The 27,717-nt window shown below is 37.8% G+C and overlaps 1 protein-coding gene across 3 annotated transcripts in view; it reads left to right on the top strand.

Moving 5' to 3' along the window:
• FLNB (filamin B) overlaps positions 1 to 27,717 on the top strand; it is an 87,670-nt gene that overhangs the window by 25,301 nt on the left and 34,652 nt on the right. For all 3 annotated transcript variants that reach the window (XM_058166490.1, XM_058166489.1, XM_058166488.1), the window contains exons 2-18: positions 6,126 to 6,374; positions 7,673 to 7,770; positions 8,756 to 8,903; positions 10,170 to 10,288; positions 11,358 to 11,435; positions 12,543 to 12,705; positions 13,812 to 14,009; positions 15,881 to 16,018; positions 17,577 to 17,703; positions 18,231 to 18,367; positions 19,206 to 19,399; positions 20,080 to 20,193; positions 21,613 to 21,756; positions 22,476 to 22,599; positions 22,854 to 23,014; positions 23,987 to 24,077; positions 24,307 to 24,476. In XM_058166490.1, the coding sequence (XP_058022473.1) occupies positions 6,126 to 6,374; positions 7,673 to 7,770; positions 8,756 to 8,903; positions 10,170 to 10,288; positions 11,358 to 11,435; positions 12,543 to 12,705; positions 13,812 to 14,009; positions 15,881 to 16,018; positions 17,577 to 17,703; positions 18,231 to 18,367; positions 19,206 to 19,399; positions 20,080 to 20,193; positions 21,613 to 21,756; positions 22,476 to 22,599; positions 22,854 to 23,014; positions 23,987 to 24,077; positions 24,307 to 24,476 (2,453 nt within the window). The remainder of the gene's footprint in view (positions 1 to 6,125; positions 6,375 to 7,672; positions 7,771 to 8,755; positions 8,904 to 10,169; positions 10,289 to 11,357; positions 11,436 to 12,542; positions 12,706 to 13,811; positions 14,010 to 15,880; positions 16,019 to 17,576; positions 17,704 to 18,230; positions 18,368 to 19,205; positions 19,400 to 20,079; positions 20,194 to 21,612; positions 21,757 to 22,475; positions 22,600 to 22,853; positions 23,015 to 23,986; positions 24,078 to 24,306; positions 24,477 to 27,717) is intronic.

Below are 27,717 nucleotides of genomic sequence, written 5' to 3'. Positions count from 1 at the left end.
AGTGGTAAATTCAAAATCATTGCAGGTTGGTGCACCATCAGGTATTTGATGGCTAGCGAAGCAAAAATGTTTGAGGCACACAATAGCATATATTTTGTGATGCAGTGGCAGTGGCTGTTCCTTCCTGATGATGGTTTTTGATTTGTTTTTTAAAAATAGCAGGCCACTTGGTGGGCTACATGTGGCTAACAGGTGATCTGGTATGCAGGCCTGTGCACGCCCACTCATTTAGCTTATTTTGTTCATCAGGTTAGATCATCATCCATAGATCATGCCAATAAACGGGGAGTGGAGAACAATTAGCCCATATTTCTAGCACCTCCCTCCCTCTAATCCCCACCCTATTGTTGATTTTTCATAGCAAAAGTATCCACTTAAAAATAAAAACCCCAGAAAAGGTAAAATGAAATTCAACAGTGAAAAAAGTAAGGTTCTACATTTGGGCAAAAAAACCAAAATGCACCGGTACCGTATATGTGATACCTTGCTCAATAGTAGTACCTGTGAGAGGGATCTTGGAGTCCTAGTGGACAACCATTTAGATATGAGCCAGCAGTGTGCAGCAGCTGCTGCTAAAAAAGCCAACACAGTTCTGGGCTGCATAAACAGACGGATAGAATCAAGATCACGTGAAGTGTTAGTACCACTTTATAATGCCTTGGTAAGGCCACACTTGGAATATTGCATCCAGTTTTGGTTGCCACGATGTAAAAAAGATGTTGAGACTCTAGAAAGAGTGCAGAGAAGAGCAACAAAGATGATTAGGGGACTGGAGGCTAAAACATATGAAGAACGGTTGCAGGAACTGGGTATGTCTAGTTTAATAAAAAGAAGGACTAGGGGAGACATGATAGCAGTGTTCCAATATCTCAGGGGTTGCCACAAAGAAGAGGGAGTCGGGCTGTTCTCCAAAGCACCTGAGGGTAGAACAAGAAGCAATGGGTGGAAACTGATCAAAGAAAGAAGCAACGTAGAACTAAGGAGAAATTTCCTGACAGTTAGAATAATTAATAAGTGAAACAACTTGCCTTCAGAAGTTGTGAATGCTCCAACACTGGAAATTTTTAAGAAAATGTTGGATAACCATCTGTCTGAGATGGAGTAGGGTTTCCTGCCTGGGCAGGGGGTTGGACTAGAAGGCCTCCAAGGTCCCTTCCAACTCTGTTGTTATGTTATGTTATGTTATGTTATGTTATGTTATGTTATGTTATGTTATGTTATGTTATGTTATGTTATGTTATGTTATGTTATGTTATGTTATGTTATGTTAAATTAAAATGCCTATTTCGTGGGGTTGGGCTAGTGAACAGATCCAATCTCATCAGTATCAAAATGATGCAAATTCCATCCTATCACCATTGTCGTGTATCTATGCCACCACTAGGGCAGGGGAGTCCAAACTTGGCAACTTTAAGACTTGTTGACTTCAACTTTTTGCTGGCTGAGGAATTCTGGGAGTTGAAGTCTCAAGTCTTAAAGTTGCCAAGTTTTGGACTCCCCTGATCTAGGGGTTATGAAGGGGAAAATGTGTCTCTTGATTCCTGAAAGTTTTCCTGCCTCCTTTTTGACCAAAGAAATCTATTATAAGGTTTAAGAATATTTGATTGTATTTTTTACAATTCTTGTACAATTGTAAGACTGTAATTTTTCCTGTAACATTTCACACAGTCTGCTATGATATTGTGTAATTTAAAAATAAGTAAGAAGGTGAAAATAGATCACTTACTACCTAGTATTTTATTGATTTCTGTAAAAAAAATACTTCCATTGTTTAAGAAAAACTTCAGGAGGTCTGAGCAAATCACACGCTGGGCTTCTCATAGATTGAAGTGTCCGTGAATTGTTTGTCACAGCATTTCTTCTTCTTGGCTTCTTCGTAACATTTTTCCTAATGTGATATAAATTCTTACACTTTGCAACAGCTCAATAAATTATAGTATTCTAGCAGAGTCACAGCATTGTGCAAGTTCAGTTTGTGGGTGGAAATTGTCACAGTCCTTAAACTTCCAAAAATACGTTTTGGCTGTTGAGCAATTGCTGTTGTAATCTGGCATGTTTAAGGCTTTACAATACTGTATTAACAGTCCAAGATGCAGCCACAAAGGGAATTTCATCTCCTGGAGATAAATGTCTGCCCTGTAAGCATACTTTTGCATCTACTATTAAATATTACAATATAATTAAACATTGTTCCTCAAGCCTTAGGTCTTAATAACTTGAGACTGGTAGTTCAGTTGCCTAAGTAATTTAAGATTGCAATCAACAATGACAGTATCTGGGTGCAAATTACACTCTTAATTGACTAGGCAAAAGATCAAAGCCATTAACATTAAAATTATTGCCTGCGATGGAAGGAGTTTTGCTATTGAACGCATAACTGCAGTTCGCCTGCTTTGTAAAGTTTCCCTCTTAATCTTACCTGGAAAATAAAACCTATAGGTGGTAGCATTTAGATCACTTCACCCGGACAGGTGAAGGCTTATTAAGTCAGGTTTAGTAAGATTGCACAACATATTTGATTTGAAAGGGAAAAAAGGGCTTTCATCTGTGCATGGACATAAACCTGGTGGCAGCTTTTTAAACCAAACACACCTTGCGCCTCAAATTAAAAGGAACTTTATTGTTTGGTGTTGCATGAATCCCAGGAAAGAATTTGTTTGCATAACCTAATATCTGTGGACTTTTTTCCAGTAATTTCTCTACAGTGCTTGTTCATTGCAAGTTGCTTCATAAGATATTTAATTATTAAAGCTGTGGAATGCTTTGGATTTAATTTAGAAGTGTTTCACATAGCACTGGAATGCAAATGTAGCTCCAGTTTATGACTCATTAAAGCAGTTGTATCTTTTCTGGGATTATGCGGAAGTTGCAGCTGCATAGTTCTGGAAACACACATAGTTGTCTTAGTGAAACAAAATCAGATGATGCATTTGTATCCCTGTGCATTCTGAAGTATTTCTTCCGAATCAAATCTGAAGCATTGCTCAAATCCTAATAACTATAGTAGTTAGATTTGAAATTTGCATTCAGTTCTTAGTTTGTCTTTACAGCACTTTAAGAGTAATTTACTATCTAGCAACAATAATTGGGTCATACACACAAGATTAATTGTGGGTTAGCTGACTTTCCAAATACAACTGGCCACCAAAATATCATTTAGGAACACAATATTTGCTTTCTATTTCACTAATACTGAAGCAACCTATAGAGATGTGGTAATGTATTGGAGAGGCATTTTGATATAGTGGTTAAGGCATCAGGCTAGAAACCAGGAGACCACGAGTGCTAGTTAAAAAGCTATATGTGTGATCTTGGGCCACTCAAGTTCTCTCAGCCCTAAGAAGAAGGCAATGGCAAACCATTTCTGAAAAACTTTGGCAAGAAAACTGTAGGGATTTGTCTAGGCAGTGTTTGAAAATCATATTAGACCAGCCAGAATTGTCAAGTCAGCAACTTTGAAATTTAAATTAATATCATTCACTTATTCTATATTTTTCCTACTCTCCACATGTCTGTTACTTAGAACAGAAGAACAATAGATGGCATTAGGTATAGGCTTAGCATTTGAATGATCCTAGATTCAAACCTTGTATTTCCAGGCCTAAAAACATTTTTTTTCCAGAGCTAGTGGCAGTTAATATAGATAAATATTAGCTAATCTAAATAATATACATCTTCTCACAGTGCATAATTAACCTCAGGAATTCATTTGCACAAAGCAGGGTGACAGCTGCTACTTTGGATATCTACAAAGGGGAGTTGTATAATTAATGAGGGAGAGAGATCTTACCAAAAGTTTTGAAGAATCAGTTCCCTTTGGGCTGAAGTTGGCATGCTTCCAGTAGTCTCTACAAGGACCCACAATGACTACATCCCAGAGGCAATTACTTGGACACAGGGAGAAACCAAATGTGAGATGGCCTTGGGTCTTGGCTTAGAGTTTTATTTGGGTATGATATCACTGTCTCTGTTCTTAAACAATTGGTTAAACAAGTTTTGCTGATAGTTTTAAACAAGTAGAATTATTTTGCTCAAACTTTAGGCATTGTGCCATTTTAAGCATTTATCCCATAACAACATTTCATACAAACTTTTTTTGCTGAAACCTGTTATTATATTTCAGAACCTTGGGTTAGGACTCAAATGTGAGATAACTACTTTGGCATGAGCTGAAAAACAAATGGTTCAGACCTTTTGTGATAGACTGTGTTTAATCCTTAGATGTAGTGATTCGTAATCTTCATTGTTCCTATGCAGCACAAGACTTGTTCTTGTCAGCCAAGGTTTTAAATCAAAACAGAATTGTAATCTGACAGAAGAGCAATTGCCTAGTGCTAGCTAGACAACCCTCTTGAAATCTGTATTCCAGCTCTTCACTCTCATCTCTTTGGCTTGCAATCTGCTTCCTGCTCAGTTAAATATTAAGCCAGAGCCTCGAGAAAGATAGGTGAAACATTAAGCCACAGGAACAATTCATTCTTCAGGAAGAATGATAGTAAATATTTACTTTCTTTATGCATATCTATCAAAAATACAGGCTTATCCAGCCCACTGTCACTACCATGACGGTCCCATGAAGCTGTACAAACATTCTTTCCTTTCTGAGAAAAGGCATTATGCTAAAGATATATTTGGTGCTGTTTGAATTGTGAACAGAGTTCAGACTGGGTAGGCTTTAGATTCATAATAGAATCTACTTCGTGTTTCACTATAACCCTGATATCAGTCAACTGGGATCAGGGTGCAGATTTTGCAAATTGCTTAGAAATTGTCAGTAGATCCTCAGTATACTTTCTGCTGAGCTGATAATATGTTTAAATTTTGTACCTTCATTGACTGCTTGAGCTAAATTGAATCAAAGTTAGAAATTCCCAGCCGTTCTTTGTTAGTGGGCCCATTTAGGTTATTGATATATTACAGGGGATGCCATGGTGGGAATGGCCATTCATAAAATATCTTCCCACTGAAGTTCCTCTTCATCCCATCTCTTTCTTCATAATGCTTTCTATTAACTTAGCTTAAGTCTGTCTTTTGTTTTGGCAGGCAGCCAAAAAAAGCATTGGGCTGAAAACGCTATACTTTTTATTTTCTGTAAAAGCCTCCATGTGATATTTATTTCTGGAAATAAAGGTTATGGTTGAGACTGGTGTTTGGCTTTGCAGTGTGCTCACGTTCCTTATAATTTTAGTTAAATAATCAGAAATATGGGTATGGAGATTTGACAGATGCCAAGAAAGGAGTCTGTGGTCACATTGATGTCTACATGCGCGCATTGGGAATCCAAGCTCCTGACTGTGATTCATTGTAGCAGACTAAATACCTTCTTTCACATACAGAAAAGATCCCTGGGCTAAGAACGTCTCACTTAAAGACAACACCTAGATACAAATGGGTTGCCTATTATTACAAATGGGGGATGGCATTCGCCTTCCCTGCGCAGACAAGCCACTGTATTTTTTTAATATGTAGCTTGTTTTCAGTGGTTCCTGAAAGCATACTGCAGCTTCGGTGGTTCATCAGCTTGAGCCATGGTGGTGCAGTGGTTAGAGTGCAGTACTGCAGGCTACTTCTGCTGACTGCTGTCTGCCTGCAATTTGCAGTTCAGATCTCACCAGGCTCAAGGTTGACTCAGCCTTTCATCCTTCGAGGTGGGTAAAATGAGGGCCCAAATTGTTGGGGGCAATATGCTGGCTCTGTAAACTTCTTAGAGCGGGCTGTAAAGGGCTGTAAAGCTGTATATAAGTCTAAGTGCTATTGCTAGTGAGGAAAGACAGTGCTGTCTGCCATTTTTAATAATAGGAGCTTCTTTGTAAGTATGAGTTCTGACTTTTTTTTTAATTTGATTTTGTCACAACAGTATATACAATCATCAACATAAACAATAACTTATCATGAGAGAAAAATTATATATAAGTGAAAGTATGCAATAACTATGTTAATTTGATATAATGAAGGGAACAATAGGACAGGAATGGTAGGCACTTTTATGCTCTTATGCACGCCCCTGACTTACCTACATATTCAAGTTAAATACAGAATTAGGAATTCAAGTTGTTCTTAACATGAGGGCTGCCTGTATAAATGTGATACTTAATGGAATGGCAATTCTCTTTTTCTCTTTTCAGATAGTAAAGCTATTGTTGATGGAAATTTGAAGCTAATCCTAGGCTTAGTATGGACCCTTATCCTCCATTATTCAATCTCTATGCCAGTGTGGGAAGATGAAGGAGATGATGATGCCAAGAAACAAACGCCTAAACAGAGACTGTTGGGATGGATTCAGAACAAAATCCCTTATCTCCCAATAACAAACTTCAACCAAAATTGGCAAGATGGAAAAGCACTAGGTGCCTTGGTTGATAGCTGTGCTCCAGGTAAGCTTTCTGTGGGTTTTCTTTTTACATCACATATAGCAGTAACTGAGAGGTTTGGACATAAATAACTTTTTGTAACCCACACTTAGCATTTTGCGCTTAGCATTTTGTGGACAGTGAGCTGTGTGAGACATTGGGTAGTACTATATAAACAGAACTTCTTTTGTACAGTTTAGATGTTTGATGTCACTTTAAAAAAAAAGAGACAGCTTTAGGGTGTCTGTACAATACTGTTTTGAATTGTCTGTTCCAAAATAATGGGGAACCATGCTGTTAATGTTTGAAAGCTGGCTTCTTTGGGAACTACCAAACAAACAAACCCTTGAGAGTTATGTATTTATTTTAGTTATTTATCTGTACCCCCTTTTTAATTATTTTTACAAATAATTCAAGGTGGCAAGCGTATTCAACATACTTTCCTCCCAGGGGTGAAATCTAAAAATTTTCCCTATCGGTTCTGTGGGCGTGGCTTAATTGGTGGGGGTGGCTTGGTGGTCAGGTGACTGAATGGGCATGGTCAATAATAATAAATAATAAAAATAATAAAGTATACAAAACTTGGGAGGTACCGGTCTACCTTCTTTAAAAACAGACCCTGGTCTACCAATTGCCTTTTACTGACAGGCCCCGGTCTACCTTCTTTAAAAATAGAGGCACCGGTCTACTCGCTGCCTACAGCACTGATTAGCTTTGAAATGCTGCGGCAGTCATTTAAGGCCGTTTGCAGCTATATCATCACCGAGAGCTTCAGGGACAGAGAAGAGGAACAGCGAGGCATGGGCAATGGGGGTGGGCCAGGGATTTTTGCTACCAGTTCTCCGAACTACCTGCCCCCATCGCTACCGGATCTCGCGATCCGGTCCGAACCGGGAGCATTTCACCCCTGCTTCCTCCTCCTGTTTTTGTGGCTAAGGCTACAGTGGAATGAGTTTTCAGAGCTTGTTTTTCAACAATGATGTAAATTGTATTCTTATTAAGAAAACCTTTGTGCTTGATAAGAGTCATAGAAATTAGTGGCTGTACTGGTTGCCATCGACATCAGTGTTTCTTGAAAAACGCCCAACTTTGGAATCTTTAGACTTGTTATATTGTAAAAGCAATTTCTGCCTCTCCCTCCTCCCCAAGGAGGGTGGGTGGGTTTTGGGCTTTGCTCTGCACTGAAAGCTTTGGCTGACAATCGCCACTTTCTAATTTATGATACGGTTGGTGCCACTCAAGTAATTTTGTAGGGGGGGGCGCTAAGTGCACATGCTTCTTTAGTGACAGAGATTGAACTTTTCCTTAATTCCTATCTTCAGGTCTCTGCCCAGACTGGGAAAATTGGGATCCTAAGAAGCCTGTAAATAATGCCCGTGAAGCTATGCAGCAAGCAGATGATTGGTTAGGTGTCCCTCAGGTATGGAAAAGGGAGAGGCTTCAGTATATCTAAGGAGTAGCCTATAAACTAAACAGCCACATTTGATTAATGTTTAGGAACAACATTATTCACCTGTCAGAATATGGAATGTGACTAATCCAATAATGTGTTTATGCAACTAATGTACTTCTTGTATGAAATAGAAGTGGCTACTTTGTGAAAGCTTCTTTAGAATATATTTGAAGTTGAAGGCTTCATTTTTCAATAATAATAATAATAATAATAATAATAATAATAATAATAATAATAATAATAATAATAATAATAATTATTATTATTATTATTGTGTGTGTGTGTGTGTGTGTGTGTGTGTGTGTATTATTATTATTATTATTTACAAATAGTACCAATTCCATTTTTAACTGAAAATTCATTTCGGCCCTGTCAAAATTTCAGATTGATTCTGCTCACAAAAGGATTCAGTTACATCATAGCTTATCAGTGTATAATAATCAATCTGAATGCCAACAGAGCTACCCAGTTCTCTTGTTTCTATTGTAAAAATAGAAAAAAATCTGAGAAAAATGTTTCTCAGCTGGAAATGTAATCCAACATGTCTAAATAGCACCTGAATGAGATGGTGTTAAAGTAGATTAAATACTCTGTATGTTTTTATGTACATTTCAGATCATGCTTTTTTCTGGGAGTTTTGAGATCGCTAAACATGTTAACATATAGACTTAACATCTATGGGAACCAGCAGAACATTACACTCAACTTCCTCAAATAATGGATTATTAAAAATGTATAGTAAAACTGGAAACACTTCTTCAATTTTGAATGACAGAAATAGTATCATTTTATAGGTAGATTAGAACCTTACGTACATTTTTGAAAAGGCTATTTGCCTTTATTAATGCGTTTAGTTAACCATAGTTCCAAACCTAAGCAAATCGTTAAGGAGCAGGAATGTTGGCAAGGAAGATGAAGGCCTACTTAACATTGTCTTTTAATGGTTTTTTAGGTCATCGCTCCTGAAGAAATAATACACCCTGATGTGGATGAACACTCTGTAATGACTTATTTGTCACAGTTCCCCAAAGCAAAGCTGAAACCAGGTGCTCCTTTGAAACCTAAGCTTAATCCAAAGAAGGCAAGAGCATATGGCAGAGGTAAGGTGCTACTTAATCTGGCTTTGGTCCCTGGACTGGCGTTCATGTATTATGGGTTTTTTTGGAGCCCTGTTTTGTTTTGTTTGAATTTGTCTGTGTGGTTTTAAGTTTCATACGTTTTTACATATTTTTATTTGTTTGTTACACTGTGCAGACACTATTGGAATTGGCAGCTATAATAAATTTAAATAATAAATAGGCAACCCTTGGTATATTTATAACTCTGATGGAAGAGCTAGTTGATTCTTACTACGTAAGAATCTATACATCTATATTTCATTGTGTTCATTTGGGGCACTGCTAACATTCAGAAATGTGGAAATTGTCCAAAAGGCACTCCTACTTTCATATAAATTCCCCAATTCTGTGAGAACCAGTTCAGCAAGACTATTATTTTTGTATCTATAATGTTTCTTTACGCCACATTCTTGAGCAGTTTATTGTCTATGTCCCTAGACTTAAGCCTTTGTATTCCATCACTGTCAGGTAGATATAACTAGCTTGAAAAAGTAGATGAAAACATGGAGAGAGTTAAGTCATAGATAATATTTGAAGCAAGATCACATCACCCAAGGAAAGTTTTTTTGTTTTTGTTTTTAAAGATACACACATACACAGTTCTGTATAAGCTTGCAAGACTTTTTCAAATCTAGGGGAACTTCTGGACAGATTTAGGTTTACGTTAACTCATCTTTTGGTAATTTGTTTGGAGGAACATTTGAATTTTTTAAACAATGGAAAGAATAGTGGACAAAGGTCTCCCTGGAGAAAAACAAGATTTCTTGGGGGTAGAATAATCTAAGACAATGGATTATTATTAACAATATGCCTGTGTTTTAAGGAACAAAGCTATCACAATCTGTAGATGTTAGGACCATGGCCACTTCAAATTATATGGGGGCAGTTTTCAGCAGCTATTCTTGTGCTAGTTACCCACTAATTTTTGTACTTTATGGACACTAAAGGGTATGTAGAAGACTGTATAAATACTTGTTTTTAGAAATCTCATAGATATATAAGGGAGAAGAAAACATTAAAACAGTGGGAATTACTGGTTCAGGAGTATTGGAGCATTGCAAAGCTAGATTTACGGGATTGCTAGCCACTATTTTGGATGACTTAAGCAAACTTAAATGACATCCATAAAATTGTCTGCCAGTGATAATTAGTCATGATAATTTAATTCAGTGTTAATTCTGAGAGCATATGAAGATTCAGTAAATGAATATCTTTACACAGAAGCATGGGTTTTTTATGTGTTTGCAGGAATTGAACCTCACGGAAATATGGTCAGACAACCTGCCAACTTCACTGTTGATACTATCAGTGCTGGTCAAGGTGAAGTAATGGTTTTCATAGAAGATCCAGAAGGAAACAGAGAAGAGGTGTGCTTACTGAGGGTTCTTGGGTAGAATGAACAATTGCTTCAGATTATTTTCTTGTAATTGGAAAATGATGATCCTGCACGAGTGTATTTATTTAGAAAGAGTTTCATGGGACCATAGTTTGACTAATACAGTGCATGCATAAGAACTGGGATTCACTCCTTGGTATCTACAGTTCAGATACTAAGCTATTTATTTATTCATTCAGGTTTTATGTTAATTGTCTGAATTCTTAGAGCAGCTACACTGTTAGAATACAGTATATCAAAAACGGAGGAAGGTGCAAAAATGAATGTGAAAATTAACTATTAAAATAATGGGAAAAGAGATGTATTTGGCTGTTCTAAAGGCAGGGAAACTGGAGGCCAAATAGATCTCCCAAAGATTGTTCCTAACATTCTGTGAAGGACTCAGGAAAAGTTGATTGAGCACAGCCTTTTCTGTGTCTATCAACAAACTCTAGGGACATCTTCAGCTATTGATTTTAATATCTAGGCATGTTCATAATGGAAAAGATTTTTTTCAGGCAGATCCTAAGCCATTTAGGATTTACAATGGGAGAGGTTACACCCTTTGTTGGTAGGCAAAATCATATCTATTTCAATAGACTTTTGATGTGTAGATTAGTCTGATTGCTAAGGTGAATTTGTCTTACATACTCTTTACTGATGGATTTAGAATTGATATAGGTTTGATTTGCATGTTTGATTATCGTTCTGTTACTTTTATTAGCTTCTCTGAGTGGCATTTTCAATGGAAATTTACACTAGAGTATGAATCCAGTAAATAAGTTTTGACTTAGCTGTCGCGTTACAAAACAATATTAGACACTTCTCTAACTAGAAAATTAAGAGTGGCTTTTTCATGTCATCTTCTATAAAGATGCTCTAATGGAGGGCTATGTTTCACTGGGAGAATTTCTGCTGGAGTTTCTTTGGGATGAAAGACATACAGTGAAGTAAACTTTTCTTGTGGGGGAGCATTTTTTCCAAAGGCGCTATTTTAAGCTTAGATACCAGGAAATAATTGCAATTCTTAGTGAAAATATTGAGCTAATGTTCCATTTTAGGCCAAAGTGACACCTGACAATGACAAGAACAAGACATTTGCTGTTCAGTACTTACCGAAAGTTACAGGTCTTCATAAGGTAAGGCAATTGGAAGACTTTGTATGTAGGGAGGAAAACTAGATCTGAGAAATGTTTTTTGTAAATGTATGTCTCTAGATAGTCCTCAACTTACAATTGTAATTGAACCTGGAATTATGGTTGTAAGTCACGTAGGTTGCAACATGCACCTCTTAATTCATATTCGAAGAAGTTGTGTCCCAAGAAAATACACATTTGAGTTAAGGAGACCTTAGCACAGGGGTGTCAAACACAATTTCATTGAGGGCCACATCAGGGTTGTGTTTGACCTCAGGGGCCGGGTGGGTGTGGCCAGAGTTGGCATGGCCTACTCATGTCACTCATGTTGGGAGCACCTGTGGCAGCCTGAATGCTCTGCCAGCGAAAACAGGCTCCCGAGCTCCGTTTCCAGCTGTGAAGGCCTCCTGCAACCCTCTGCCAGTGAAAAAGGAGTTCAGGAGGGCAGCCTTCGCGAGCTCCGTTTTTGCTGGCAGAAGATTGCAGGAGGCCGTCGCAGCCAGAAACTGAGCTTGGGAGCCTGTTTTCGCTGGCAGAGGCACCGCGGGCCGGTCCCTCACAGTTTCCAGGGTGGCCCCATGGGCCAAATCTAAGCACCCTGCGAGCCTTGGGATTGATACCCCTGCTCTAGCAGCATCCCTGTGCTCATTTCAAAGCACCATGTTGCTACTTCCTTAACTCTATTTTCTCTATTAACTCTGTTTAACTCTATTAAAGTCAGTGGTGACTTTTCTACTGATAATAATCACCCTCAAGAGGCATTGTTTTCATTACCTTTCTAAAATAAAGGAGAATGGGCACCAGCCAAACCTTGGGGATGGTTATGGAATCTTTTCTAGGCTCCTCAACACAGAAACGCTGTCTACATCCCCTTGAATGGCAGGGACTTTAAACATGTCTTTTTAAGATAAGCAGTTTGGATGAGCTGGTTATGGAAAGAGATGGCTTTGGAGATACTTCAATGCTATGTGACCACAGCAACTTTCATTGGCCAAGAGATGGTCTGTCACATTTTGCATCAGTTGCCAAATCCATTGGCATTTAAGTCTATTATATATAAGTCTATTAGATATACTATATCTAATGTGAACATTCTTAATTTTTTTTTAGGTTACAGTTCTGTTTGCTGGCCAGCATATTTCGAAGAGTCCATTTGAAGTAGATGTTGATAAAGCCCAGGGAGATGCCAGTAAAGTAACAGCCAAAGGTCCAGGCTTGGAAACAACAGGAAATATAGCTAATAAGCCTACTTACTTTGACATCTACACAGCAGGTAAGATGGACTAAACAAATTTGTAGAAATATTTTAAAATTGTGTATAATGCCACATTGTAATAAGCTGTAGCAAACTGAAATTGCTTGATATCTGAACCCTTCATTTGCATATTTGAAGATGAAGCAATTAAGATTTTTGTAGAAATTAAAATTTTATTAACAATTAAAATAGATAATCTAAAATTATCTAAAATAGATAAAGTTAATAAGACTATTCATTGTTTCTTTAATATAGTGACATTGAAAACTACGGGAGAACATTTGAACAGGCCTTTAGGGGTCATGGATTCTGCAGTCTACTTTAGATTAAACCTTTGTGTTCAGAAATCTTTCCTCAAAAAATCACAGATGAAAGATTTTCCAATTTCAGGAGAAAAAAAAACCCATAAAAGTTTTCTAGTCTTTTATTAAAGTTTTTATTGTTTTATCCTTGACCGGCTAGGTCAATCTGACCATTTCTTCTAATTCTGCCATATTTACAATTTATTTCTCCATCGCGGGTAGGCATTTTGAGTTGGTGTTCTTTTTGAATTGCATCAGCCATCGTTGACTTGGCTAATGTTTCTCCACAGTCTGCTAGATGATGAAGTAACTAGGTGTGGCGTTTTGTTGCTGATGAACTTTGCATGGAGACTTAATTTGTAGTTATCTTTACTTTGCTAAAGATACCAAAGATTTCCCAATCAGGATGCATGTCTTAGGCCGTGTTGCAGAAGAAACATTTGCTTCTTTTGACCTAAATGATTTTAGAAATACCTACTGTAGTTGGAAAAAAACTATCGTTTTTTTTTAATTCTAGCTTTTTTTTTGTCTCGGATATTAGGGTTGTAGAAAGCATCTTTTAACTCTGCCAATTTGATTTTTATTTTCAGATTTTATGGCTTCAATCAAATACATTGTGTTGAATATTTGCAATAAGTCGGATGCCCCTGAAGGCAAAATTGCATCATATTAAAATCCTATTAATTCTGTATAGCTTTCATCCTCCTTACTAATCAATTTTTTAATGTTATGCATTTCCCTTGTCTCCCCTATATAATTGGCCTCTAGCTATACGGTTAATTATGGAAACTACATTTTGAGCTTATCTTTTCTGTCTTCTAGGTGCTGGTGTTGGTGATATAGGCGTAGAGGTTGAAGATCCTCAAGGAACAAATATTGCTGAGGTTATGGTAGAAGACAAAGGAAATCAAATTCACCGCTGTGTTTTTAAGCCTCTTCAAGCTGGTCCTCACACTGTAAAAGTAGTATTTGCTGGAGAGCATGTTCCAAAGAGTCCTTGGGGTATTCTTGTTGGTGAAGGTATGTTTTAGAGATGGATGAAATATTATATGCATATTCATATTAGCATTTATATGAATACAGATTTTTAAAAAAAAAATTACAAATGCAAGCTAATTTTTTAAAAATTATCAACATTCTGGCTTGGTGAAGAGTGATTAAATTATTCCTTGAAAACTCTTTATTAACCAATTGTAATTGATCTGCAAGTCTAAATGGTCCTGTTTTTCTTTTTGGCACTTCTGCAGTAGAGTACCTTCTTGCTATATTTCTTAAACCCGCTATATTTTCTTTATTTTTGTATCATAACTCTTTTCCCCCCCTTCTGAAATGATACTGGCTTTCTGTTCCATCCTTGCCTACTCCTGTGCTTTCAGACCTCTGCTTACTTCTCCTGAGCCACTCTCAATTTGTGGGAAGTTGGACTTCACTGCTATTGACTTCCTAGTTGAGCAAGCTCTTGTCGGTAAGATGTGTTCAGGGTGACCATGTATGTGTTGCCTTTTTTTATGCCTGGAAATCTATTCTGTAAGTTTGCGATTTAAAAAAATGCTTCTGAGTGTTGCAAGCAATTTCTCAGATTAGGGAGATTCTTGCAAGCAGTCTTCAAGAGGTTGGACTGCCTTACTGCAAATAGCCAACTTGGTTGTAGGAGACTTGAAAATAGAAAATTATCAATTGGACTTAAGATTTAGCTTGCTGTTCATATCTTCATTCTGCTAAAGTGAGCAAATAGGCAAAGAACAGCTAATGCATATAGAAAAAATGTTTAGGAAAAGTGAGATGCTATACATGCATGGTCAGAGTAGTTGCTGTGGAGTATATGCTACTACCTTCAAAGAAAAAGTGGCTGATTGCAGAAAGATATGTACTGAATTGGGCTATTGCAAGATGCCTGGGGTATCTTTAGAAAAGCTGCAATATCACGATTAGACAAATGATGATAGGTAGGTTCTTAACGTAAGCCAGGGAGAAGCAATATAGTGTCTGCCAAATACTTTGTCTCTTGAATTTTTTTACTTGTTTGAATAAAACTTATAAGAACAAATAAATGGAAAATTACCATATTCTGCAAGCAGCGAGTCAGCTTATAGCTGTGACTTTTTAAGACATTCTTGCAAGAAATAAAAACAGTTCTATGTTTAGATCAGTGCACACTTAGGAAAAAGTAATTTGGAGTATCAGAGGATATCTTGATACGATTAACTATGCACCCATCATAACAATTTACCAGACAGGCCTTCCCCATGGAACTGCTTTATTAGAACCTCCACCATATGTCCTCAACATTTTAAATGTTTCCTCTGTCGCAAAATGCCCCTGGCTTGATCTTTTCTAAGCTGCCTTCTATCCCCCCTAAAGTTTCTATTAATTATTCCAATATATCTAGTAATATTTGAAGACCACTTGCATGTTTCTTTCTCGCTATATTAGAATTTCCTGTTCCAAGCACACCTCTGTGGTGGGCTTTCCTGGATTATTTGGTTAATTTCTATGGAACTCTTATTACTGCATTGTGCTTTCTGTCTCCTATTCTTCCTTTCCTCTTCCAAAACACTTGAAACTGATTCTGAAAATTTGTTTAAGCTTTTAAAATTGGAAGTTTAGAAATGGAAGTATTTGGTTGCCTTTTACTGTTGTCAAATACATAGCTGCAACCTTTGACAAAAGGCTTATTAATATTCAGTATATTTCTATGTGTACAAAGTAAAAACTTTAACCAAGAACAGGCTTCTTAAGAGTACAAAATGGTATTCAGGTTTTGCATTTCATGTAATGTCTTATCCATCTTAAATGGAAGCCAAGAGAAGCTGTTCCAGCCTGGCTTGGTTAAATTAAATATCTTTAGGAATCAAAGACTGCATTCATGTCTGTCTGCAATTTGCTTGTAGCCTGCAATCCAAATGCCTGCCGTGCCAGTGGTAGGGGCCTCCAACCCAAAGGAGTTAGGATCAGAGAAACTGCAGACTTCAAGGTTGATACTAAAGCCGCAGGGAGTGGAGATATCCATGTGGCAATAAAAGGACCAAGTAAGTGTTGAACTTTTTTTTTTTTGCATTGCTTTGCACTGTGATATGAGTCTTTTGCAAATAACGCCAATCAGCCGCTGATTCTGCTATCTGCATGTTGACTTTGCTTCTCAAGAGAACTCTAGAAGTGAAATAGAGCTCCACTTTTCACTGAGATATTTAATATATGGATAGAAGCAGGAAAACACAAATTTCACTTAAAATAACATATTATTTACATGTTCATATAGAATTAACTTGAACTACATAACCCCCTATGTAAGCTTTGTAATCTTTGATATGGAATCATATATTTGATGAGGCTTTTGGTGAAAATATCTATACAGGAAAATCCTTATTCGATGACAAGACTAAACTTGTAGGAAAACATAACCTGAAAAAAACCAAAACCCTAGTAACTGATACGCAAAATGGACAGAATAGACTTTCAGCCAAAGTTCAGTTCTCCAACTTATAGGAGAGAAGCTACTTTCTATCTACAACTTGAGATTCCCTCTGTGTGTGTGTGTGTGTGTGTGTGTGTGTGTGTGTGTGTATAGACCAAATCACACTACATGAATCAACTTTTGGTGGAGTTACTCAACCTTTTTGAAAGAGATACCAGTATCTTATAGAAAAGTTGATAACCTACAAGGTTAATTTCCGATAGGAACATTAACAGAAGAGATTTGCATAACAAGCTTGGCTTGCTATATTTGGCCAACCTTTTTAACTAGTCTTGAAATAGTTTACATATGTTGAATGCAATTGGTGTGATCTTATCAGGTTTTCAAAGCAGTCATTTTTTTCCTATATGTCTATAACTGATGACCAAAATAACTCAAAACATTGCACTTTACATATTCCCTGGAGTGGAAAACCACAAACTAGGGTCTTTTAATTGAGACATCATGATTTTTTTTTATTTTTCAGTTTAACAAAACTACGTCAGTGTGGAAATCGCAATGAACTGAAAGATCATCTATGTGGCAGTCAGCTCTTCAATTTTGGGAACATAGCCTGGTTTGAAAGGGATTTCTGGCCTCCAAATTAAACAATCTCAATTTCATACAAATCAATATGGATTTTGGGGAGCCTTTGATAAAATGAGTTGTAATATTTACACAATGCTGCTTGAGCATTAGCTAGAAAATGTTGCCAACTGTGCAATAGTAGAGACAATAGGCTTATATCAACAAACTTTAGAATATTTAGACTCTCAAGAAAACTAAATCAAGTAGGCATTCCCCAAATATTTGTGGTCATGAGGTCTGACAAAGCTTAAGCTTTCCTTGTTTTCACATATGACATGCATAATGTTGCAGACTAAGGAATAACATAGGGAAATGAATTAAGCATGGTAACGTAACACTTTTACTCATCACATTCTTCTGGAAATGTTTATGCTGTCTTTATTACATGACATGGGGTAGTTTCTCCCCTTTGCAACATTTTTTTGGATGAGAAGAAAAAATGACTTCATTTTTGGCAATTGATCTTGAAACATACAATTACCTATATCTAGAGAATATAGGCTGGAGTTATTAAAGACTAATGCTAAATTAATGATATTTTTCAGAAGGCTTGGAAGAACTTGTAAAACAAAAGGAATTCATGGATGGAATATATGCATTTGAATACTACCCAGTAAACCCAGGGAAATACATTGTCACAATTTCTTGGGGAGGTCACAACATCCCAAAAAGGTGAGTTGAAACATTTCATATGTTGTAATTGGAAGTGATTCCATAGTAAATTATTTTGAAATCACGCAAGTTGGAAGTACATTGAATTGGTGACAGTTTCAGTTTTAGTTCTCGGCTTTACTGTGGGACAAAGGAATATCCTGTCTTTCCAGTCTAACCTAAATTTAATAATAGGTACTAAGAAACAAGTAAAAAAAAGAAAGAGCAAACTTTGGAGCAGAAAGACATTTAGCACATCAAATTCCCAATTTAATTTTTGTGTTCTCTCTTTTCTTGAAAATACTAATTGGTGTCTACATGGTTTTCTTTGATGTTTCATCTTAACTCCCCTGTGAGGTGACTTAGGTATGGGATTTTTGCTTTAAATAGTTTGTTAAGCTTTTTGATAGCCCTTTGGTTGTTTCTGAAACCTCATAGCTCCAGTCTGTTACTGACTGTTCTCTCTCAATAAACAGATGTGGATTAAATATATGTGTGCCCATGGTTATTGCCTCTTCATTTTTCCTAATTCGACTTTCTTCTCCTAGCCCATTTGAAGTGCAAGTCGGTTCTGAACCTGGTCCTCAGAAAGTAAGAGCTTGGGGGCCAGGCCTTCATGAAGGAGTTGTTGGTAGATCAGCAGACTTTGTTGTAGAATCCATTGGTCCGGAAGTTGGATCCCTAGGTAATAATCTGGCTCATTACACTGCTTCTTTCCAAAACAGATGTTACATGATAGATGGTGTCTAATTATTTCAATAGTAAGAATTTCCTGTTGTTGAACTAATGGGTTGAATCTTATCTTCTAACTATATTTAAATGGAACTGGCTTTGCACAGTACTTTTGTTGTCAATTATAGGTCTCTGCCCTATTCTCATCTGAAAGAGATTAGCAGTAAATAATGACCAATCATTTTTTTCTTCAGGGTTATCAAGATAATAACATGATTAGCCTTGCCTTGAATTAGAATCTAGTATTATAAAAGTACGGTAGGAAAGAACAAAAATCATAGGAAATGTTAATGCTTAACTCTGTGGATTACAGGTATGGAACTACAGTGTAGTGCATGGATTAAATAAATTCACATTAAACAATTGCTTGTTGACTCAACCAAAGTGTCTGGGATCTGACAAAATGCAAAACAATAAATGAAGGCTTATAAACTACAATGTTCTGTTCAGACATCAAACCTAAGCTAAGCAAACTGTTATCACTAGGTACAATCTGTTATCCCAGCTATTGAGGTCTTGTAGACATTAGCTGAAACAAAAACTTTGAGAGATTGCTGTTGTAGATGGGAAAATAGGTTTTGAACAGATAAAATCAGGCTCACATATTTGGTTAGACTAGGTTTATACTGTATATTATTCTAAAATCTGGCATTTTCTTGGCTATGATTAATGAATTGTATGAGCCTAACTGGCTATTGCTTATTCAGCAGTTAATGACATTGCAGCTTAATATCCAGCTTTAAAAATCCTAAATTTGAGTGCCTCTAACAACTGCTAAAATCTTTTTTCAGGCTTTGCTATTGAAGGCCCATCGCAAGCAAAAATTGAATGTGATGATCAGAATGATGGCTCATGTGATGTGAAGTATTGGCCTAAAGAGCCTGGTGAATATGCTGTTCACATTATGTGTGATGATGAAGACATCAAAGATAGTCCTTACATGGCTTACATCCATCCAGCATCTTTAGATTTCGACCCTGACAAGGTAAGGATACAAAGAGATGATGGTGATTCTGCCCTTTTTATATATCATTCAAGGCAGCAAATATTATTTACCTAATAAACCTGCCTCCTGTGAGGTGGGTTGGGCTGAGTGACTGGCCCAAAGTCACACAGCCAGAACTCACAGTTTTTCTTTTGAAAAAGTTTAGAAATCGTAAGAATTTGGTAGCTTTGGGGATTGGAGGTATTCCATCAGATTAGGCCTGAGGCCTGAATAGTTTACTAATCACTGTATTCTTAAATTCAGGATTGGGTCTTTTAAATAAGGACAATCTATATTACATGCTAAATGACGAATCATCTCATAATAATTCTTTCTTTTTTAAAAATTTATTTGTTTCTGCCTCACCTTGGCCAGTATGTGAATCATAGGTACAAGCCTCTGTTCCAGGTTAACTTTTGAAATGTAATCCTTGAGAAACTTATTTGATGAAAGAATATATAAATAGAAATGCATGTTGCATATGCTTTATTTGCATTGTAAGATGCTCCCTTGAGCATTTAATAAAAGCATATTTATTTTTAATACTTAAGTCAATCAGACAACCTTTAAGACTGGATGTGAAGAGCAAACTTGAGACAATGCAGTGTTAGTAGTATAAAGGACTATAAAGGCATCTTGGCCTATTCTCTCTCCTTATATCTTGCTAATCTTTTTTCTAGGTAAAAGCTTATGGCCCAGGGCTTGAAAAAACTGGCTGCATTGTGAACAATCCTGCAGACTTTATAGTTGATACGAAGGAAGCTGGGAATGCTCCTCTGAAGATATATTCACAGGTAAGGCCAAAGATCCAAGCAACATTCGCTCCTAATCCATGTAGCGTTATCCATTTAGGCATCTTGAATTATGAACACAAATTCTTGGCAACATTCATAAGTTTCTTCTTAAATGTAGTGGGGCTGTAACGTTTAAAGAGTACATCATAAGGGCCTACCCCATCTCTATATTTGAAAATATTTGATTTGGCACACATCTTGATTACAATGATGTGAGTTTTCTGTCACTTCACTGAGAACCAATTTGCACCTCAATCAAGGTAATATAAACCACTTGCTAAGTACTGTCAGTGGTGGTGCCAACGCCACTTATGCGGCGATCGGCAGCAATCCCTGCCGCCTGTAATGGGACGCATGGAGGCCAAAAATGGGATGTGCGGAGGCCAAAAATGGGATGTGCGGAGGCCAAAAATGGGATGCACAAAGTTGACAGTGGCAACAGTGGCGACAGTGGCAATGGGCGATGGTGATTTCTGCAGCCTGGAACAGCTGATAGGCAGTATTCCAGGAGCCCGATCCAACCACCAATCAGCTGCTTGTGCTAAATCAGGCTGTGCTGAAGCTGAGCAGGCTATTTGCTGCAAGGAGGCAAATTGCTAGGAGGCAGAGGCCGAAGGGTGGGGGCTGGTGGGTGGGTGGGGCTTCGGCTGTATTCGCTCTATAAGACGCACAGACATTTCCACCCACTTTTTTGGGGGGGGGGAGTGTGTCTTATAGACGTAAAAATACAGTAACTAGAATTCATTGATTAAAAGTAGGGTGACTGATAATTTTTATTTGATGGTCTAATAAAGAGGAAGCATGAAGAACTTGCTATATTGAGGATGGACTGAGTTACAGCAATTCTTCATGATTTTGCTTCATTTTCGAAGGTGGAGGCGATAAATGAACTCTTTCACCACCTGCTTTTTCAGTACATAAGTGGCAGTGTGTGTTTGGCATGCAATCTACATCTTATTTCTAAATGGAAAGGAAATAATAGACTGGAAATAAAGTTTGATATGCTACCTTCTTCTGACTTTCAATTTAGAAATACTTTCAGGACATATTGAACGTGAAGAAATGAGCATAATGAAAATAGAAGTCAAAATCCTTCCATAAGCTCTGGGGAACTGATCCCAGTGCTTCACTCTCCTAGAGTCATTTCCACAAGGTAGTTGATGTAGTATTTGATCAGGGTAATTGGGGAAGTATTTGATCATAGTGGGGAAGAGATAATCCAGCTGTAACAGAATGAGCACAAATGTATGGAGAACAGAAGTTTCATAAAAGGAAGGCCTAAGTTTACTGGTTAAGTTAAACTGTGTATCTGCCACCCTTTGCATGTGACTATATGTACAAATAATGTTAAAACTGAGTTCATTTTTAGCAGCTTTAAAAGCATTTAATGGAATGGAAGCTGGTTTTTCCCTTTTTTAGGATGCTGATGGAAATCCTATTGATATTCAAACAAGGAGCAAGCCTGATGGCATCTATGCCTGCTCTTACATTCCAACAAAACCTATCAAGCATACCATTGCTGTTACTTGGGGAGGAGCAAATGTCCCTAACAGTCCTTGCAGAGTAAGTAGCAAAGCCCTTAAATATCTCTAGCTGCTTGTTTTCCAATTGCAATGGGCTTCCTGACACCTTTTGCAAGATTACATTAACTGATACTTACCTGAAAGCAAAAGCTATTCTTTTAAAGTCATTTTTATTCATCACATTTTTAAAAAAAGGAAGTGAAAAGAAAAAAGAAAAAAAAGTTGATGCGAAGATAGTAGGAGGACAAAGTAGCTAGAGGTGCAGTTAGTTCCCAATATATCATTAATGAAAAATTAACCATAAAATTACATTATTTTTAACAATAAACAAAAAGATTTTACAGATCTTTTTAAATCTCTGAACTGAGTGTCAAGGTCCGCTATTTTGTCACTTAAAAACATCATTTAAAAAAATATTAAAATATAATAAATATTCACCTTCTAATTTTTCCTTTGTTGTACTCAATACCCAATATTTATAAACATTTTGCATTTTTATGTATTTCTGAATAAGTCTTACTCTTATTCTAAAAAAAAGAAAGACCTAGGGTCCACCCTCAGTCCATTCCCAGAGGATTGTTGGAAAAAAAGAGGCATGCCCGCTTGAGTTCTTAGAGAACAGATTCACCAAATACATAAAACTACATGTTGAATGTCAGTAGAAGAAACTTAAAAGGATTGTCTGACTAATGTTGAATATTCTAAAGTGCTTAATCTGTATTTTATGAAGTTCACATTTTGAAAATATATGCCATCTAGGTCCAGATAGGACAAGGCAGTCATCCTCAGAAGGTGAAAGTTACTGGACCAGGGGTGGCAAGAAATGGTCTGAAAGCTAACGAACCTACTCATTTCACTGTGGACTGTACAGAAGCAGGCGAAGGTAACAGATTGTTATAGCAAATTGCTGAGCAGTGACCCCCTCCCACCATTCTCAGTAATCCCGTTAGAAAATTAAGATGAAATACTGTTAAAAGAGAATGCTTGCTTCCCACAATGCTGCTTTTAGATGGATGTGCTTTCTCATTCTAGCGGCTGATAGAAACAGTGTATTTTAAGGAAGAAATATTTAAGCAGCAAAGGGTGCTATAGGGGGACAATTGTCAATACAATTTCTAGTGAATTGTTTCTTTCCAGGTGATGTGAGTGTGGGCATCAAGTGTGATGCTCATGTAATAAATGAAGAAGAGCAAGATATAGATTTTGGCATCATTCACAATGCTAATGATACATTTACCGTGAAATACAACCCACCTGCAGCTGGGCGCTATACTGTTAAAGTGCTGTTTGCTGGAGAGGTATGTAATTATCTGATGAGGCTTTTGATGCCAACCCTTGTTTCTAGTCCCTAAAATATCTCAGATGTATGGTTTCTAATACTGGGTATAAGACTAAAACCATCTGGATAGGGAAAGTTGGTTTAGTGGTTGTATTGTATTGTAATCATATCATGAATGAGGGCAAATATACATGTCCAAGGATAATGTTTCAGGATCCAATCTGAGTTGGTCACCAGGATCAGAGATTTAATCCTAAAAACTTTTGGATTTGTGCTGGAGCTCATCCTTAGGGAACTTTTCTCTCTCCAAAATGTGTGCCCACAATCTGGAGAGAGAGAAGTTCCCTGAGGATGGCCTCTAGCATAAGTAAGGTTGGCTCCCATCAGTTGTTGAAGTATCTGTATATGGTAATAAGTGATATATTTAATATGTATTTCATTCTCCTACTTTAGTTGCAGCATAGAGAATAGCTTACAACACTGAAAATATACCCAAATATGTAATGTCTTAATAAAAACATGTACTTGGGCAAATTGACAGAAGCAATCTAATAAAAATTGGCCTTAGTTATAATATATACAACTGCAGTGACTTTTATTTAATTTAAATGATATAATAAACTTGGATGACCTTAAGCTTAAATAGAACAAAGATTACTGTCTAAGCTTCTAGGAAAAATACTGTAGTAGAAGATTAGTTTATTTATTTATTTATTCAGAAATGTGCAACAAACATATATTTTCATTTTTGGTTCATTTACAAGGAAAGCAATAATTTGGAAATTAGTAATTTAAAGAGCAGCAATATGCAAAGGACAGTACACGCAAGGAGATACACACACACCATATTATTATTATTATTATTATTATTATTATTATTATTATTATTATTATTATTATTATTATTATTATTATTATTATTCAAGCCTTATGGAAATTTTGTTGAAAAGCAACTACATGTAATGACAAGTTTTTGTTTGTTTGTCTTAAGGAAATTCCTACAAGTCCTTTCAGAGTAAAAGTGGAACCATCACATGATGCAAGCAAGGTGAAAACTGAAGGGCCTGGACTAGGTAAAACAGGTAAGTTTTCTGCTTGATTATTAGGCATCTATTTAATTGGCTATTTGTTGGTTGCAGTCATAGTAAAAAACAACTACTATTCCTTGTCAAGGCCTGTAAATGTATGTTAAATAAGTAAATCTGGAGTATGAAAAATTAAATTTGATATTTGTAATACTCTATCCAAAAAGGATTTGCAGAACATGTTTAGGCATGATGATAATTAATTTCATTCCTTTTATCTATCCAGGTGTGGAAAATGGGAAGCCCACACACTTCACTGTGTTCACAAAAGGTGCTGGGAAAGCCCCTCTGGATGTCCAGTTCAATGGACCAACGGAAGGAGATGCTGTCAAAGACTTGGACTTCATTGACAATTACGATTATTCCCACACTGTAAAATACACTCCTGTACAGCAGGTAAATTCTCCTACGAAAGGATAGAAATGTGGCGTAGAGTTCTTTAAGTCTAGAAATCTGAGTCAGTTATCATTGCAAATAAAATGTGTCAGTGTCCTGCAATAATTCCAGAGCTTGTTTTGTACACAGCAAGTTTCTAACACATATGTATTTTTATTAAACAGCGCTCTGAAAGCTGTTTAATACATTTTAAACTCAGAATCCAGCTAAATTTTGTTTATAGGCATTTAAGTCATAGTTTCCAATTAGCATGTGTTTCTAACTGTGTGCAATGTTGCTGTTGGCTCTGGGACATCATCAAGCAAGCAGGAAAGCAAAACTGAAGATTACTGTTCACCCTGAACTGGAATCCATACATGTTGGTGTAATTCTGCTTGTTAGATGAGCAGTCATTTAGTTCTGTGCTGAGGGACAGTAAGGGTGATTATTGGCAGAGACAGTTTTCAAAGTAAACTTAGATATTTTTTTCATATTGGTATGATCTCTAGGCTTTCTTGCTGACCCCAACAACTTTTAGATGCCTCTACTTTGGAGTAACCAAATTCAGTAATGTCTTTGTTTTGGTTGGATCTTGCTAGCATCATTGATGCCAACTTTATCTTAGGCGTGCTGGTGTTGTAAGTGGAAATGGTTTTTAACTTCTGAACAGTGTTTCTTTGTATAAACTCTGGCAACTTGCATGTCTGCAAGTGTAGCTTATATTTGAAGAACTGTCTTCAAAATATGGCTGACTCTTGTCAAATATCTTTTGGAAGCCGGTTTGGTTACTGTTGACAAGCTTTTTTCAAAGCCAGTTAATCCATGATACACGCCAATAGACCAGTGGTGGAATTCAAAGTTTTTTATTACTGGTTCTGTGGGCGTGGTGTGGCTTGGTGGGCGTGGTTTGGTGGCATGGCAGGGGAAGGATACTGCAAAATCTCCATTCCATCCCCACTCCTGGGGCCAGCCGGTTCTCCAAACTACTCCAAATTTCCGCTATCGGTTCTCCAGAACCTGTCAGAATTTGCTGAATAGCACCCCTGCAATAGACTTATGATGATATCTAATAATATAAAAGATTAAAGGAGATTTAATAATGGAATTCTATCATAATTCTGTTATGAATTGAAAACTAAACAGTAGCTAGTGACAGTTTTGAATAATGCTGCCTTATTTAAATGATGCATGATATACATTTCTGTATTTCTGGAAAGCACTCTGAATGGAAATGGGGAAAAAACAAGGTGAGGTTGGAAAGCAAAATAGTCCTTGCTCTGTCAGATTTGTAAATATTGCAATGAGAAATGCTACTTATTAAACATTAAGCTATGTCTAACCCTGTGAAAATATAATTTTAATTCCCAAGGAATTAATTACCAGAACTGTCTTATGATACACAACTTGGTTACAAGGAGTTCTCTTATTATGCTGTTCTGGCTCTTGCCCAAAACACTGGATCTAATTTATTATTATTATTATTATTATTATTTATTCAATTTTTATACCGCCCTTCTCCCGAAGGACTCAGGGCGGTGTACAGCCAAGATAAAACAAAACAATACAAAAATATACAATTAAAATACAAATTAAAAAACTTATTATAAAGGTGGCCTAAAAACTTTAAAAATATATAAAACTAAAAACCCCATTAAAATTAGTAATAAATTTAAAACCAATAAAATTTAGGCCAGCCCTGCACGAATAAATAGATGTGTTTTCAATTCGCGGCGGAAGGTCCGAAGGTCAGGTATTTGGCATAAACCCAGGGGAAGTTCGTTCCAGAGGGTGGGAGCCCCCACAGAGAAAGATCTTCCCCTGGGGACCGCCAGCCGACATTGCTTGGCGGACGGCACCCTGAGAAGTCCCTCTCTGTGAGAGTGCACGGGTCGGTGGGAGGCATGAGGTAACAGCAGGCGGTCCCGTAAGTACCCAGGCCCTAAGCCATGGAGCGCTTTAAAGGTTGTAACCAAAACCTTAAAGTGCACCCGAAAGGCCACAGGCAGCCAGTGCAGTCTGCGCAGGAGCGGTGCTAAACGGGAGCTACGCGGAGCTCCCTCTATAACCCGCGCAGCTGCATTCTGGACTAACTGAAGCCTCCGGGTGCACCTCAAGGGGAGCCCCATGTAGAGAGCATTACAATATCTCTGGACAGTGGCTAAATGATCTGGAATTAGGTGATTTAGTAACAGAACCGGTGTCATGGTCAGATCATTTTCTCCTTCGCCTGGAATTTCGGACCGCCACCCACCATCGCAGGGAGACGGAACCAATACGTTGGTTCCGTCCCAGGCGCCTGATGGACCCCGAGAGGTTTCTGATGGAGCTTGGGCCGTTCCCTGAGGATCTGGTCCACGGCACGGCTGAAGAACTAGTTGTGGCCTGGGAACAGGCCGCGGCTGGAGCTTTGGACCGTGTCGTGCCTTTGCGGCCTCTGACCTGGCGCAGATTTCAGCCGGCCCCTTGGTTTTCCAAGGGGCTGAGGAAGATGAAACGCCGGAGAAGACGCCTAGAGAGTACCTGGAGGTCCAGCTGTTCTGAAGCTGACCGGACACTAGTTAGGTCTTATTCTAAGGCCTACCTAGTGGCAATGAGGGAGACGAAGCGTTCCTACTCTTCCACCCTCATTGCGTCGGCAGATAACCGCCCGGCTGCCCTGTTTCGGGTGACCCGCTCTCTCCTTCATCAGGAGGTGCGGGATGACCCTTTGCAGGGACGTGCCGAGGAGTTTAGTGGTTATCTATACGATAAAATACGATAAAATCGTTCAGCTCCGGGATGGCTTGGACCGAAATTGGGATGATCCAAGTGAGAGGGCGGAGTTGCGTCTTGTCGAGATTGTTTGGGATGAGTTTGAACCTGTGGCTCCCGAGGACGTGGACAGGTTGTTGGGGAGGCTTCACGCCACTACATGTTTACTGGACCCATGTCCTTCCTGGTTGGTGCTGGCCACACAGGAGGTGACACGAGGCTGGCTCCAGGGGATTATCAACGCTTCCTTGTCGGAGGGGGTTTTCCCTGCCGCCTTCAAAGAGGCGGTGGTGAGACCCCTCCTCAAGAAGCCTTCCCTGGACCCGGCTATTTTGGGTAATTATCGTCCAGTCTCCAACCTTCGCTTTGTTGCGAAGGTTGTAGAGAGTGCTGTGGTGCGGCAGCTACCCCAATACCTGGATGAAGCTGTCTATCTAGACCCGTTCCAGTCTGGCTTCCGACCCGGATATAGCACGGAGACAGCTTTGGTCGCGTTGGTGGATGATCTCTG

The sequence above is a fragment of the Ahaetulla prasina genome, chromosome 2 (genome assembly GCF_028640845.1).
Source record: "Ahaetulla prasina isolate Xishuangbanna chromosome 2, ASM2864084v1, whole genome shotgun sequence".
In the NCBI taxonomy this organism is placed as follows: Eukaryota; Metazoa; Chordata; class Lepidosauria; order Squamata; family Colubridae; genus Ahaetulla; species Ahaetulla prasina.
The sequence above is the reverse complement of the archived record's forward strand: the minus strand, read 5'-3'. Positions and strand labels throughout refer to the sequence as shown.